Genomic DNA, 15,122 nt, shown 5'->3' on the forward strand with positions numbered 1-15,122 from the left:
TTGTTTGTTCCTATTGGTTAGCAGCAATTAATGGCAGCCCCCCCCCCCAAAAAAAAAGAATAAATAAATGTGATATTACTTTAGATTTTTCTTGAATCCTACTTGTTGAATCTCTGTAGCAGAAACATAGCTGTTTGCTCTAATTCCAATCTTCTTTTTATATACATTTTACATAAAGCAATAGTGAATCCTTCTAAACAAGCAAAACTTGTTCAAATATGAATTACAACAAAATGTTTCAATATTAACAAAATGGCAGTGAGACCCAGCCCTCTTTTAAACCCTTTATTGAGCTCTTACTTTTTATTTTAAATATGTTTTTTCTCTCTTTAAGCTTCGTTAATATTGAAGGAGAACAAAGGCAATGGAAGTGAAATCGCTGTCCTGATGACTTTGCTGCTCTTTGATGAAATCGCCAGCAGTGAAATGTGGTTGGTTTTTCTCAACATTTGAGTAAATCTATTTATTTTCTGCTATTGAGTGCATTCATCACTGACATTTCAGATTTCTTTATTATTGACAGGTTAGAAAAAGCCAACACAGATGTGAAAATCTCGCCATTTTCCCTACCGCTGACAGCAGCACGCAGGTAAGGCAATAACCAAAGCAGTGCGGGAAAGCAAGTACATAAAAGATTCGACTCTTTTATGTTTACTTTTCATTTTCCTCCTGCCTCAACCCTCTCTTTAAAAATTGTTCATGGAAATGTGATATTTTAATTTGTGTTTCAGCCACAACATCCCCTTTCAGGCAGCGACTCATCACGCTGTGAGCCCATACCGCTGCCTCCCGGCTCCCTCCGACGACCTCCTAGCCCTCATTCCTGCCAGGCAAGCCTTGCAGGTGGCCTGGAACACCGCATGGCATTCTGGGATAAATAACCTCCTTGAAAAGCTGCACGGTGTTGCAAGCGATGCTAACGAGTACGAGTCTTCATATTTTCAGTGCCGTGTCAGCAATGTCTAGAATTTTTCTAGAAGTGTGTTTTCAGTGGGGAGTTTCGGTAAATGCGAGGATCAGAGTTTTGGCGTACTGTGTTTCATCTGTCTTCATTAGGTCCTAATGTGACCTAATTTAAACAAATGAGGATGTCTCTCTGCTGTTGTAACTAGGTTGATTAAAGCAAAGACATCTGAAGCACACCATGAATAGATCAATCTGTTTGAAATTTCATTGAGGCCAGGGAAGTAGAAGTTGCTTATGATGGATTACTCACTGACAATTGAGAGGAATCTTTATGCTATAGATGCAGCGCTTATATAGACACTCTCATGATGTCATTCATTTTTTTTCTCTCCCTTGATGATTGCACAAAGACTGCAGCTGGTCTCAAAAGAAACAAAAAATTCAGAACAAACTGATTTGTGGATGTGTCATCCTTGTGGATTTGTGCTTAAACACCCTTATAAATGCAGTCATTAGTATGCTTTTGAGTGGGCTGCACACGCAGCACACTTGCCAGCACACATTCACAGTCATGCATCATGGATTTTGATTTTCCTTTTTAACTGTTTCCAATTTATTTTCTCCTTTTCACAGATTTAATCCCGATTTAAAGCTGTCGGAGTCTCAGCTTTTGTCAGTGCGGGTGGCACACCTTCCCTCTGCTCTGCGGGACTGCGTCCAGGCCATCGCCACCGCAGCCGGGCACAGATCGGTGGCCTCTGGCCTCAGCGGGCTCAGCCTTTACCTGTTGATTGACAGACTTGCGCTTCCTCATGTTCCTACATATAACTGCAGGGACACCCTGCAATCCCTCAGCTGGCACACGGCGTTGGCCAGGTACTGTTTAGTCGTGAAACTCGAATGTGCTGTTTGTGAATTTTAAGAAAGGACTTGTTGTTGAAACACTGCTTGCTACTTGGCATTCTCTCGTCCTTAGAGATTTAAAAACATTCAAATAAATTCTGTGGGTCTGGAAAATTAATTAAGAGTTCAATGAAAGACATGTTAAACATTGAGTTTTGCTTTTAATTATCCTGAATTAAATCATCTGTTTTTCTCCTTATTATCACACATCTTTCTAAAGCAAAAAGGGTCTAATTGTTGATGAATATTTTAGAAATTCGACAAAAAGGTTGTTGGAAAACATTCATCTTTATTACTTTTTCCACAACTATCTGGATATTTGCTTTTTGGAAATTCCCTCTTCTGGTTTTTGTTTTTCTGTTAATCAACATTTTTTAAACAAACTGAACATCCTGGTAGGTTTGTGGAACGCCGGGTTACTCCTTCACCAAATGTTCCTTTCCTCCTGCTGTCACTGCGTCTTCCTCCCTGCAGGTTTCTGCAGGTGCGACCAGCCTGCATCGAGGATGAAAGGTTGCTGGTGGGAATTGTGACATTTTTGAACGCCTACTTCAAAAGGGTTCACGCCGAGTTTGTGCCTGACGAAGAAGACAGAGACCTACGCTGGATCCTGGAGCTGCTTCTTAACCAAGTACACATCCTGCATCACTGTAATGATGCGGGCCCCACTTTAGACTTGTGTTTTTGGTGGTTTTTACATAAAATAAATACCTTGCTATGATTTCTAAATTCTGATCAAACTTATCTTATCTTCATCTTAAGGGCTAACCACCCACTCAACCCACTCCAATTAAAATGTTTCTATTTGCGGTTTTTAACATGTTGTTGTGGCTTATTTTTATGACGGAGGGCATGCATAAAGAAAATTAAGCCCAAAATTGCATTTTTGAGTATTTTTTTTATTGAAATTGTTGGGAATCAGGAGCTTTGAACTTTGAAAAAGTGTCATTTGTGACATACAAAAGCCACAAGCTGTGAGACCTAGTGGGACTTGAAGACTTTTTCTTGTACTTATTAATGTAAACAATGTCTTTATACCATAGACTTATGTCTTAATTGGGTTGAATTTAAAGATAAATATCGTTTATTAAAATTATACTCGTAGGAGATATTCTAGTTTTGCAGAACTGAAGTAATCTTATAAAAACAATACATTTTTGGGAGTCTTCTCCAGCTATTTTAATGGAGTTCTCAGTGGGGAGAACTCTCCTTTTAATGATAATAGAGTATTTTTGTGATTGTTCTAATATAGATTGGTCCAAAACAGCATTGACTTAGTTTAACATTAGCTGTGGTTGCTTTGAATATTAGCTGATCCTTTAATGTCCCAACAATCAAAGCATCAAATAAATCATTTTGGTAGTAACAGCAGAACACATCGTGGTAGTTGTCCTCCACAGAAGCAGCAGAAATTGTTGTCTGAGCTCTGCAAACACAGTTGGATTATGTTTTCGCCCGGGGAGAAGAATTATTACTACATTGTTTTAGTAGAGTGAGCTACTCTTTGGATTCAATCAGTCTCACCTTGGCTTTCTCATTAATGTATGTGTAAACAATGAGTCCTCCCCTGGCAGCCAAAGCAGATTCAGATTGAATGCTTACCAGAGGAAAGCAGCTCTGCTCTGTGATTACTGAGCTGTTTCAGGAGCAGCTGTCGCTTTACACTCTTGCATTACAAGCAACACTCAGTGAAAGATGCTGCTCGCAGAAACTTTCATCAAATACACTTTTTCCTCTTTTCATTTTAGATTGGAAAAAAATCGAAACAATTATTCATTGAAATAATGTATTTTTTGACAACATTGGTAATAAACTCTGACCATAAATCCATAAACACGTCTCATTTGACCTAATCCTCCAGGAAACTGCAGTTCTCCTTCATTTGCTTCATGGCGTGGAGACGCAGAGCTCAAACCAGAGTACCGAGCAGCCGGAGGAACTAAAGAACCGGATGAGCCAAACACTACAGAGAGAACTCATCAGCTTCTTCAACACCCTGCTGCTCAGACTGTCGCACACCACTGACAGGTATCGGAGTGCTAGAATCGTAGCTTTTAACACATTTAAAATCAAAACATGTATTTTTTCCTTTTTAACTGTTATTTACAAGTCAAATTATTTCCACTTGTACTCTGTTAAAGATCTTTTTATTTGATAGAAATTCATTTCTAGCCTTGCATCGTGTAATCTGTCTGATCTTCTCTATCGACACCCCTCTGCCGGGATCACATGTTGACCACATGTTTCCTGTTAGTGGTCCTCGGCTTTAGAACAAGCTCCACCCCCTGATTACACAGCCTCTACCATTCTTAGCTTTTACAGTTTTTCATTTAAGCTTTTCATTTTACTACTAAGTGATAAAAATGAACCCCTATGTGTGGGTAATGGTGTTTTATTTGTTTAGGTTTTGTCAAATTACTTTGATTCAGCATTTTATTTCTGATCTCTTTATAGTTCTTTGGAGCCCTTTGAGCAACATTGCCTGTATTTAAAGGGCTAAATAAATACATTTGCATTTAAAAAAGGCGATAAAACTACAGACACATTCTTCACAATGATCATTTTGCTCACGAATTCCCTTCTCTGATCTGCTGTGTAGCCTCCCAACATCTGAGCTGCTGCTTTTTAACTTTACGACTTATAAGGACTTGTCTAAGGCTAATGCATCCCAGTAAAAACCTGCATACTTTTTTCAGAGTTGAAGGGCATTGTGGGTAAAATCCACAGATTTATGCAAAATATTTCTTAGAGGTCACTTTTTTTTGGTGCAAATCTGTGGAGGTTTTTTAATCAGAATTTTATTATCTGATCCAATCTTTTCATTTTATATAAAATTAACAGACTAATACTGTTTGTCAAAAACCCTTTTTTTCCCTCAAAATCGTCACACGTTTCTGCCTTTGTTGGTTTGATTTGCTTGTTTTCTCGCTGTGGCCTTTCCCGTCCATCCAGGTTGTGTTTGGCGTCAGCCGGCCTCTTCAAAAGCCAACTGGCGGTCCGCTTGCTGCAGAGCCTGCGGGTGTCCGATGCCCCACGTTTCTATGGCCTTCCCAGCCTGGAGAGGACACTGCAGGGCATGGTCAGCCTGACTGCCCAACCTGGCTGGAGCTCCCACTGCCCTGACCTGGAGCCCAGCTCCCTCTGCTCCAAGTATCTCAGTGGATTATTAGAGGTTTGTGTTTCTGCAGCAACTTGTGTTTTAGTAAGTCTTGTCTGTGTGTGTGTGTGTGTGTGTGCACACACATATGCTCTGGCGTTGACTAAATTCACGCCAGCCTTTTTTACGAGCTATGAAAGTGCCTACAGGAAGGAGGAAAAGAGAAAAGGGTTCTTTCTTAGGAATTAATTAAAATTCTGCAAAATGAAGTTACATGACAGACATTAAGTAAAAAGATCTCATTGATTATTGATGCCACACCCCGAGAATAGTGATGAGATTTATCAACCTTGCTGTTCCATCTGTTCAGCTGTGCAGCGGTCCATAAAACAATAGCCTAACACAGAGTAGACAAGCTTTTACAGCAGTCGTCAGCACAGAGCTGTCCAAACACTTGTTTTTTCTTTGAGAATGAAGACCCATGTGGATTCCACTATCTTGTTTACACAGCGCAGACCTCTTTTTCCCTTTTCTTTTTTCCGCTGGAAACCCTTTACTGACATTAAATAGAAATGAATGGAGATTGGCATTTAATTTGCTGCTATGTCTCTTGGCCGCCTCCGTCTACCTGGTTACTGAAAGATAGCAAACCTTCGCCCTCTTAAACCCCCAAACTCGGCTCTCACGCGACTCTCCTGGCAGTCCGGGGCCCAAAAGCTCGGCTGGCCTTTAGCTCGTCTCTATTCATCTGCTCTTCTGTGCGGCCTCATTCTGATGGCACGCAAAAACAAAGTAATTAGTCTCTCGGCTGTATTTAGGTTTAATTTGACTGCAGTGTCCTGCAAGGACTTAGTTTGCTTTTATCTTTTATGAGGAAGCATTTTTACTCGGCTGACATTTCTTATTGTTTTTTTTTTTTTCTTTATTTTCTTAGATGAATTACAGACCAGACAGGAAATTCCAGGCTCTCCTGCTATTAAACCTAAATATGCATTGATTCACGCCATTTCCTGTCATTTTCACAGGTTATCTCCTCCTTTTATGTTGAGTGGGGCGGTAACTCGCTGTCTTTCATGGGAAAAGGTGTAACCAAGAATGCTGTCATCTGCTTGCTGCATCTATCCCACGAGATGATGACTGAAAACAAAGAGAAGGCAAACACAAATGCATTTTGTACTCTTTCAGAAGCTCTCCAGATTGGACGCGGACTTCACTTTTGTTCTGTATTTGCTCTCCTTCAGGACTCGATTCCTCTGTGGTATTTGGGAAGTGAGCGGACGACTGAGGATGCTGGAGCCTCTCCGCTGGGATTGGCCTGGCTAATTCCACTCTGGGTGGACCGAGATCAAGAGGTACAGAGAGCCGCTAGCTTCTGCTCTTGAATTTAAAAAGAATTCTGTTATTTGCTTTTACTTTCCAATTAAAAACTTTTATAAACTTCTATCTAACTTCTATAAACTAACTATCTGGGTGAGCGGCTGCTACACCCTCCTGACTTTCCCTTCTGCCACTTTGTAAATGGTGGCTTTCCTGTTGGTTTGATCTCCATAGCAACCATTTTATGTTTTTGTCGCTTGAGGTAGACGAACAGATTCACATAATTTTTAGAAGAATCAGCCTTAGCCAGGGATTCGTGCATTAAGTTTTCGCAATATTCCTGTAACAAATGTCTGAGCTACTTTGCAAGCTCTCCATGCTAATGCCATTAAAAATCTACAACTTCTAAACCCGACATTTTTTACCAAATAACTTCCTAATGATGCTCGAGGGGTTAGGAGGCGATAAATTAAAATCCCTAGGAGGAGATTCAATTTGTAACTGGTTAACAAAGATGATTATTTTTCAAGATACAGCCTCTTCCTGAGGTCAAAGGTCAACAAAACTTCAGTAGTGGATGTAGACTTAGCCTAGTGGCGTGTGTGTGAAATTTTGTGAAGATCCCTCAAACAAGTGGTTTTTTGGTTTTTTTTGCCCCGTATTGTGCGAAAATGTGAAAATTACCAAATTTCACACTTTACCATAAGACCACAGAGCCCTAGGTCCTGTGCTATATTAACTTCTAAGCTTCTCTCGGGTATTCCCAACATGTGTTGTGTTTTCATTTGTGGAGTATAATTTTTTTTAGCCCTATGAGACATTTTAGCCTGGTGCGTGCACATTTGGGTGAGTTTTTCGATTAGTGGTAGAGGTGACATTATTTTTCTCAGAGATGCAGTAAGAAGGAAGAATTGCAAAAACAATACGGTCCTTGCAGTCCAGAACTGCAGCGGGCAATAATAATCAGCATTAGCAACACACATGCTGTCTTTAATTGACGCAGTGACATCTTTAAACCTCCTATCAAACACGCACATCTTTCCCCGACAGGTGAGGTTTGCCAGTTTGGGTTTAGGAGCTGCTCTGTCCTCTGTGGCCAGTGGATGCCAGGCTCTGTGTCGCAGCTGTCAGAACATCAGCGGCGGTCTGTGGGGCACGCTGCTCAACATCCTCCTGGACCAGCAGGAGACCAGCATGGTCCGCAGAGAGGTACTGTGCTAAAACTACAACTCAGCTTTGTGAGTGAACGTTGCAATTCACACACCTGTCATGTGCTTCACATGTGCGAATATGACAAGGAAACAAAGTGAAGGTAAATATGTGTTACTAACTGTCACTGGTGGAGTAAAGCATCCGATCAGTCAGAGGCTGGATGCATGCGTTACCAGTTAAACACAGGCAGATGGCGCTGTTGCAGATCAAGTTCAAGAGAGCTTCATGTGTCTCTGTCTTTCTTTCATCCCTCTCTGTGTGGTTTGCGTCCAGGCTGCATTTATCTTGCAGAACTTGCTGGTGATGCCCATGCCTGCCAACGCAGAGGAGGCCAAGAACTCACACTGGCAGGTCAGCAGATCCGCCAGCCTTTTTAAAAAGCCTTTACAGGCTGTTAACTTTTTTTGTGTGTGTGTTGTTTTTCTCTCTCCACCTCTTTCCACTCCCCAGTCCCTCTCGCCTCATACTGAGAGAGAAAAGTCTTGTTGAGTTGAGAGCAGAAGCGTTGCTGGCTTGCAGCCGCACTGGTGGTGCAGGAAAACAGCTCTCACTTTCACTTTAATTAAGCTTCCCTGTCAAAACACCAAATGAATCCTAAATTAGAAAGCAGTTACTCTGAGACTGGAGATGATTTTAGACGTTTCTAATAAATATAATATACAACAAGCTTGTGCTGAACAAGAGGTGTTCAAAATAAAAGGGGAATAGCTATAAACAGCAAAATATAAAACTATTGGTTTATCAACGACATTTAATGCAACTTTTAAAATGGTTGCATCATTTTTTTCCTCCTTTCTTGTTCAGAATGTTTACTAACCGAGTGTTCATTTGCACATCTGCTTTATGTCTCTTTTCTTCTTGTCCAGCACCCATGTGTTCACGATGAAGTGTCCGGTATCTCTCTGGTGGGTCTTCCCGCTCTGCAGGCTCTGCTCCACCACTGTCAGTACTTCCAAAATGTCGCTTTTTCTGCCACCACTTGTTACCGGGGCAGACACACTTTTCACCTTCCCCCTTGTTTTGACGAGCCCAGTGGGCCCGGTCTAAAGAGTGACGTGTCAGGTGGTAAGCTCTGATTTATTTAGAGTTTCCCTGGTTTCTTTAATGATTTATTATAACTTTGTATGTTGCTGCTGTGTTTATTTAGATTCTGAAAGTTCTTTATGGTTTTGGAGATGTGACCCCCCCACCGACTCGAGAAGACCTTCCAGCTCTCTGTCTACCTTCAGCACTGTGGTCAGCAAAGTATTGTTTATTATTTTACCAGTAGCTTTCACAGATGTAGAGTCAATATGGCAGAAGGTTCTGGTATTTGGGCAATTTTTCCCATTTTTCCTTCATGTTAGAAGACTAAAAGATAAATGTAGGCAAAAAAAAAAAAAACTGGAATATGGCCAGAGTTGGAGGAAAACACTGTAACTGGAATAAAATGTATCGGGAACTATTTTCAAATTATTTTCAGTGGTCTTTATATTATGATTATGGTGTTTTTAGACAAAATCAAAAAACCTGTGTCGTCATCCAGGACATATTTCCTGCAGAGCGGCAGTAGCTCATCAGAAATTTGCCTCTGAGTTATGGGTGGGACTGTTGGCATGGAGTAAGACAACTGCTTTTTTTTTTTGTTTGCTTCTGATTCACAGCAATTTGAATAAAGAAATACTCTTTTTCATTCATTTTCAATTCCGTTTTGTCCCTTTTGGGGTCATGGGATAGGTGGCCTATAGGTATAGATGGGCAGTTTTAAGCTTAATTTTCTTTATAAATTTTCTCCATTATCAAAAAAATGTCACAAGAACATGAAAAAAAATGTTATTCGGAGTAGGCCTTTAAAGAGAACTGTCTTGTTTTTTCAGATTTTCTTTGTCAGTGCAGATGCCAGGTTAAAAAAATGGAAATGTATAAAAACAAGTTTTGTTTACGGTCTTAATATGAGGGTGTGGCTTAGCTTTTTTTTATGTGAGAGCTAGTCTAAGTCAAGTTTACAAAATGCCATTATGTTGTAACTTATAAAACCCTTTTATTTCCAGTGAATTTCAATCAAATGAATGTTTATTGTCTCCAATCATCCATTACAGATAAAAGGTTCAGGGTCCCACACTCCTAACATTTCCTCTGCTGTAAGCATCGCTGATGAACCTCCTGCCTGCAGACTGACGGCTCAAGGTACTACAGAAAAAAATTAATTGTTTTTTTTTTTGGTACATCTGAAAAACATTGAACTGCTCTGACAAATTAGAAACATTAGTGCTTTTAACACCACAAACAAGAGGGTTTTTTTTGTCTCTTAACTATTGTTGTGTCTCGTAGGCCAGAGTGATACAGACACAAGCAACTCAGTGACCTCACAGGAATCCCAGCTGTCAGCCGTGGAAGCCACCCTCATTGTTACCCCTGACCTTCTGACGGCGCACTGTGGGGTTCTGACCAATCTGCTGGCCATCCTGCCAGATTTCGTCCTCACCGCCATCAGACAGAACCAGCTCCTCCACCTGTTAGCCAAGTGAGAAACAATATGATTGGTCCGTGGCAGTGTCCCGCTCTGCTGCCGCTCTATCATGTTTTATTTCTAGAATAACTTGAGTTATGTTACATGTTCTCATGAAATGACTCATCATTTTCCTTATCAGTCTGGTGGATGTTGGACTTATAGAGAAGTGCCTGACTGAACTGAGGATGCCGAATGTCCTTCCTGGACAGCGGGAAGACATAAAGACCCAGGTGAAAACAAAATGCTAATAGGAGCACTATTATAAGGATTTTTTTCTTCCTATTAATCCTGTGAAATTGTCTTGGTGCGATGCAGTGACAGTTTGAGTGCAGCATTGGGGGTTTTCAGGGCACCTTTAAATGTCATCTTAGGTGAAATACTTCAGCAGGAAACTCTGGTTTTATTCGTTCTCTGATTTCAGCAATAACCGTTTTGTTTTTCCTTGTCTTTTCAGTTGGTGACTGCTCTTCAGTTCCTCTCTGGATTTTCCAAACTCCTGCAGTTGTGCATCCTTGCAGACAAAGAGCTGATTGGCCAGATGGAGGTCATGAAACAGCTGTTATCTGCTTTAGTGGCTGTTCTCATGCTGGATGTGAAAGGATTAGGTCAGAGCCAAATAATGCAGAAAAATTCAAAATGGACGTTTTATTCAGTCATTTTACTTTGTTCCCCACGGTGCGATCTTTTTGTGGCTTTGTGGTTCCAGTGTCAGACTTTGTGACTCAGTCTTTACTTCCTTAGATGCAGGTATTCGGCTTGTGGTTTGTGCGTGCTGGCATGACGTCTTCACACTCCTAACAGCTCTGCTGAAGAGGAACGGCTCTGCAATACACCCATCTGTCTCTGCTGCTCTGGCGAGACGCTGGCGCTCATTTGCAGGTACACTCAGGCTCCACTCAGAAACAGACAATAGTAACTACTAATATGACTCATTTTTCTGACATTTTACCACCTATGATGTTGGTGAATTTGTCTTTTTTTTTTTTTTACATTATTCTTCAGATTGTTGAGATTTTTGGGACTTTTTCCTCCTAAACGTCTGTGTTCTCTTTTTCTAGTCATTTTGAAAAACCTTTTTAGCCCAAACCACTAACCCCCCACCACCGAACTTGACAGAATTTGTTTAATCTTTAACATTTTTTTTAATAGCCCTTTGATGCCTGGTGACTTAAATATGCATTAAACCACTTCGCTTCCCCTTGAAAACAAAAACACGAGTGATTCTTTTTTTTGTCTTTTTTAATAGCTGGTAATAAAGTCAGACTTCACAGGGTTAAAAATTAAGGCTTGCAATGATCAAATTTTTAATTTTTAATGTTTTTACCCAAGAACTCACTGTTTGGATTGTATTCTGCAGGAACATTATCAGAGTGCATGAATGAGAAGTATGCAGACCACCATCTCCACACAGTGGCTCTGCAGTTCCTTTCTACAGTTTTCACAGAAGAGACGAACCGCCGCACTGAAGCAATCCCAAACTCTGAACACAGCTCCCCGCTGTCAGATATCTTAAATGGACCTCTGGCCAACCAGCTGTGTGAGTCGTTACTACAGGTAGGTGGCAGTGGGGGGGGGTCTCCAATGCTCACGAGGGTCTCTTCAGTCATCGGCTGTGTTTTTTGTTACCACTTCAGCATTTAATAATCAGCATCGTTAAAACAGATCTACAGTCGCGCTTAATTGACTAATATCACTGATCTTTCAAATGTACAAACAGTTTTGATAGAAAAACAAAAAATACATTTCTTTTATCTTTATGTTGAAGAAAAAAATAGCGTTTTTTTTCCCCACTGCGCCCCCTGCTGGTTCATCACTGCGGTGATCAAAAATCCCACACAGTCACAGCTCGACGTCCTGGTAAAAAAAGAGTTTAAAAAAAAAAAGGCTGGAAGAAGCCACCAACTTTCAGATGGGATTTCCTTTGGACGGGCAAGACAAAATCATCTTAATGTTCACAAAGAAAATAAAAAGACTGTCCCTACTGTGAAACACAGAGGAGGGGCGAGTCATTGTCTGCACCTGCTACGGTGTGTTTGGCTCAGGGTGTCTGGAACCTGTTCAGAGTTGAATGAAATCTCTGGGTGATCAATGTGAAGCTAACTGCTTCACAGGAAGCTTGGTCCCAGCTGCAGGTCATGGGTCCTCCCAACAGGATAATGACCCAAATTACAAAGATAAACCACCAAAGAATGGCTCAGAGAAAAACAGTAGTCTATTCTGAAGCGTTCTAATGAACCCTGAGTTTGCTCAGGGACCTATAAAATGCCATCTGCAAAAGATACTGAAGCAGTTCCCTGTTGACCGGTGCAGACGTCCCAATAAAAGTTCCAGAAATTGTCTGAATGCAGGGATTTCCTCAAAAGGTTATGCAATGAAATATGAAGGACACCGTCGTATTTGTTTAGGCCTGTTTCATTCATTTCTTTTACTATTTAATGATTCTTTTGAACTACGTTATTGGTAAGAGGGGAACGTTGTTAATTCATGAGCCTCCAATTAGGACTGAAGTGCATTGGAACGGTCACCTTTTCCTCTTTTGATTGTTGACCTCAGAGCTTTGAGAAGCGGAGCCTTCGGGACCCTTTGAAGAAGCTGACTGGTCGCGCCCTGATGACACTGCTCACCTGCAGTCCCTCTGCCCAAAATTTTGCCTCCAAAGGTATTTCCCCAATTTCTAGGCTCGACATCAACTGTTCTCACCATTTTCCTTTAAACAGTAACAAAAATGTGTGTATCTTTTTAACTAAATCAACCATTATCCCCAAGTTAATGCCAACAATTTCACCAGTTTATCCAAATTGTCCAATTACATCTCATTTGTGTCGTAGCTGGTTTGATTGACAGCTGTGTAGAGCAGCTGAAGCAGAGTTATTCCCAACTGGAATCCGTCCGACCTGGCAAGGTGTCCCTCCATAAAAAGGTAGGCATAGTCTGGCTGGAAACTTTTCATCTCAGCATGTCTGTGCTCACTGAGAGCCTTTCTTTGCCTCTTGGATAGAAAAAAATAAAAAACTGATTCCACATGAAAAAGTTTTTGAATAAACATTAGAAAAAATGCTTTGCACTATTCAGCAGAAAGTTCTCCTTCTTCTCCCTCCAGGTCTTTAATGAGAGCTGCAAAGCTTGTTTTTAGTCTGAGACATTTCAGTATTTTTTTCTCTTTGTTTTGGGTTTCCATCCTATCAGGAAGCGGTCTATTTAAAGGAAGTGAAGCTGACTGTGGAGATCCTGCGGAGTGCACTTTACTGCAATGATGAAAGCAAAGTGAGCTTCTCTAACTAATTCTTTTCTAGTGGAAGCACAGATTTCAGTGCTTCGATCGCATGGTGCTTTTATCGTTGCACCTTTCATAGTTTTATTTGTCAAATGTCATCACAAAAAATTCTGTTATGTTGAGTTGTTTTCTTATACACTCTGGGAGTTTCATTTTGACTAAAGGATTTTTTCTTTGGTCCTCGTAAGGTTGTTTTTACGTCCTCCTCAATGTTTGTGCATTGGTTATTTGACCTTCTGTCGTTAATCTGTTGTTTATCTGTGTGTGTGTGTAGACGGCCGCCACAGACGCTCGCCTGTCTCAGGCCGTGCATGGTCTCTGGCCTTGGCTCCTGCTGGATGACCCCACCATGGAAGCAGCACTGGAGGCTTTGTGTGTCTATACAGCCAACTGCACAACAGGTCTGCAGGCTCGTCTCTCTGCTGTCAGACTCCACGTCTGTCTGCGTTTGTTTGTGCGCCCTTTGTGCCTGTCCATCGCCCCGGTCTGCTGTTTGCAATCTGACTAAGTCATACGCGCCGCACTGAGAGTCCCATTGTGCGCTCCAGTGACAACTGAATAACTCAGGCTATAAGACCAGTGCCTGGTTGCTCACCAGTCACAATGGGTGCAGTGTTGGGACGTTTTATTATTAGAGGAGGATGGGGGTGGTCCTCTTATGTCTTGTATGCGTGTAGTTCAAGACCAGTGGGGGGGGGAAAAGAACATCTCTGTCTTGGATTCTTGTTTTCTTGTCTTTAAATGTCACCCTACTCCGTTATGTTCTTGTTTGAGCATCATGTCCACAAATATGTCTTCCTAAGACGTGTCAAATTAGCAGAAAGACGAGCTTCAAAGAGGTGCTATTGTTGTATACCAGCTTTGCAGTCTGTGTGACACTGATCACCAGTGAAGAATAAGAAGAGCCAGTATTTCTGCTGGTGTGTGGCTGGAGCTCCACTTGATTGGCATCAGTTTCTCAGCAGGGGGCATGTAAACACTGGAGCGGAGTCACGCACGGCATTTCCCTAAAGGTTATCTGAACGGCAGCTTGTGTTCAGTCTGCATGCAGTCAGGCTTACTATTACACCATCCGCCCTCAGGCTAGCATGCAGCCTCCCGAGAGTCCCACATTTCTACTGGCTCTTTCATCTCCGGCCTGCCAACTTCATCCATTGTTAGCTCTGCTACTTCCAGTCCGTTGGTGCTTTCCAACTTTGCCACAAATCATTTTCACAAACATTCGTAATGGACTCCCAGACCTGTAAAACAATAAAAACGTGTATGAATTGTCTGCAATCCCTGTGCAGTTGTAGAATATTTCACACATAAAGCATGATTCAACTTCTTCTTTTCTCCAATTTATATTTATGAACAATAATTATTCATACGACCTACTCAGATGTTAGTGCACTATGATATTTCTGTCAGATATTAGTCTTTAATTTATTGAAGACAGTACTTAATAAAATGCAGCTGTAGCCTGAAGCCGGGAAAGAAGATAATACTTTGCTTCACATCATCAAACATTCAGTTTAAAGTAAAGTGGAGATTTAAACAGAGTAACCTGTCATGGAGGTTTTAGGAGGCTCTGATCTGATCTGAGCACACATTCTCTCGTAAAATGGACGTTCCACACATTTTTAACCCGGCTTTTACCAGACAGTGTTCATGAAACCACATGCAGCCGCGCGGAGATGCTTTTACGACGGCGGCAGACAGACGTGCAGCAGACGGACGCAGCTTTATTTTTGTTAGCCACCTCTCAGCTAAACAAAAAGAAAAGTCTATTTTATGACATTTTTGAAGGGTTCTGTAGAGGACAATACTTACTGAAAAGCTTTTTTCTTCTGTTTATGTTTTTACGTATTCCATTTATTATACCAAAGCAGCTGTTTTATAGTTTTATCTTTTTTTATGGCAGCCTTTAAAGCACCAGGAAA

General features: G+C 41.2%; 1 protein-coding gene across 4 annotated transcripts in view; it reads left to right on the plus strand.

Moving 5' to 3' along the window:
• The window catches only part of rttn (rotatin), a 30,846-nt gene that overhangs the window by 11,562 nt on the left and 4,162 nt on the right, over window positions 1–15,122 (plus strand). For 3 of the 4 annotated variants that reach the window (XM_004081247.4, XM_011488870.3, XM_020712675.2), the window contains exons 22-44: window positions 335–431; window positions 524–589; window positions 732–923; window positions 1,540–1,782; window positions 2,284–2,440; window positions 3,671–3,837; window positions 4,762–4,981; window positions 5,932–6,060; window positions 6,148–6,258; window positions 7,274–7,432; window positions 7,709–7,786; window positions 8,302–8,500; window positions 8,583–8,671; window positions 9,514–9,601; window positions 9,746–9,938; window positions 10,066–10,156; window positions 10,381–10,531; window positions 10,668–10,805; window positions 11,284–11,480; window positions 12,480–12,585; window positions 12,755–12,846; window positions 13,113–13,190; window positions 13,475–13,601. In XM_004081247.4, coding sequence (XP_004081295.1) covers window positions 335–431; window positions 524–589; window positions 732–923; window positions 1,540–1,782; window positions 2,284–2,440; window positions 3,671–3,837; window positions 4,762–4,981; window positions 5,932–6,060; window positions 6,148–6,258; window positions 7,274–7,432; window positions 7,709–7,786; window positions 8,302–8,500; window positions 8,583–8,671; window positions 9,514–9,601; window positions 9,746–9,938; window positions 10,066–10,156; window positions 10,381–10,531; window positions 10,668–10,805; window positions 11,284–11,480; window positions 12,480–12,585; window positions 12,755–12,846; window positions 13,113–13,190; window positions 13,475–13,601 — 3,168 coding nt within the window. The remainder of the gene's footprint in view (window positions 1–334; window positions 432–523; window positions 590–731; window positions 924–1,539; window positions 1,783–2,283; window positions 2,441–3,670; window positions 3,838–4,761; window positions 4,982–5,931; window positions 6,061–6,147; window positions 6,259–7,273; window positions 7,433–7,708; window positions 7,787–8,301; window positions 8,501–8,582; window positions 8,672–9,513; window positions 9,602–9,745; window positions 9,939–10,065; window positions 10,157–10,380; window positions 10,532–10,667; window positions 10,806–11,283; window positions 11,481–12,479; window positions 12,586–12,754; window positions 12,847–13,112; window positions 13,191–13,474; window positions 13,602–15,122) is intronic. The other variant, XM_011488869.3, reaches the window with a different exon arrangement.

The sequence above is a fragment of the Oryzias latipes genome, chromosome 20 (assembly GCF_002234675.1).
Source record: "Oryzias latipes chromosome 20, ASM223467v1".
Lineage (NCBI taxonomy): Eukaryota > Metazoa > Chordata > Actinopteri > Beloniformes > Adrianichthyidae > Oryzias > Oryzias latipes.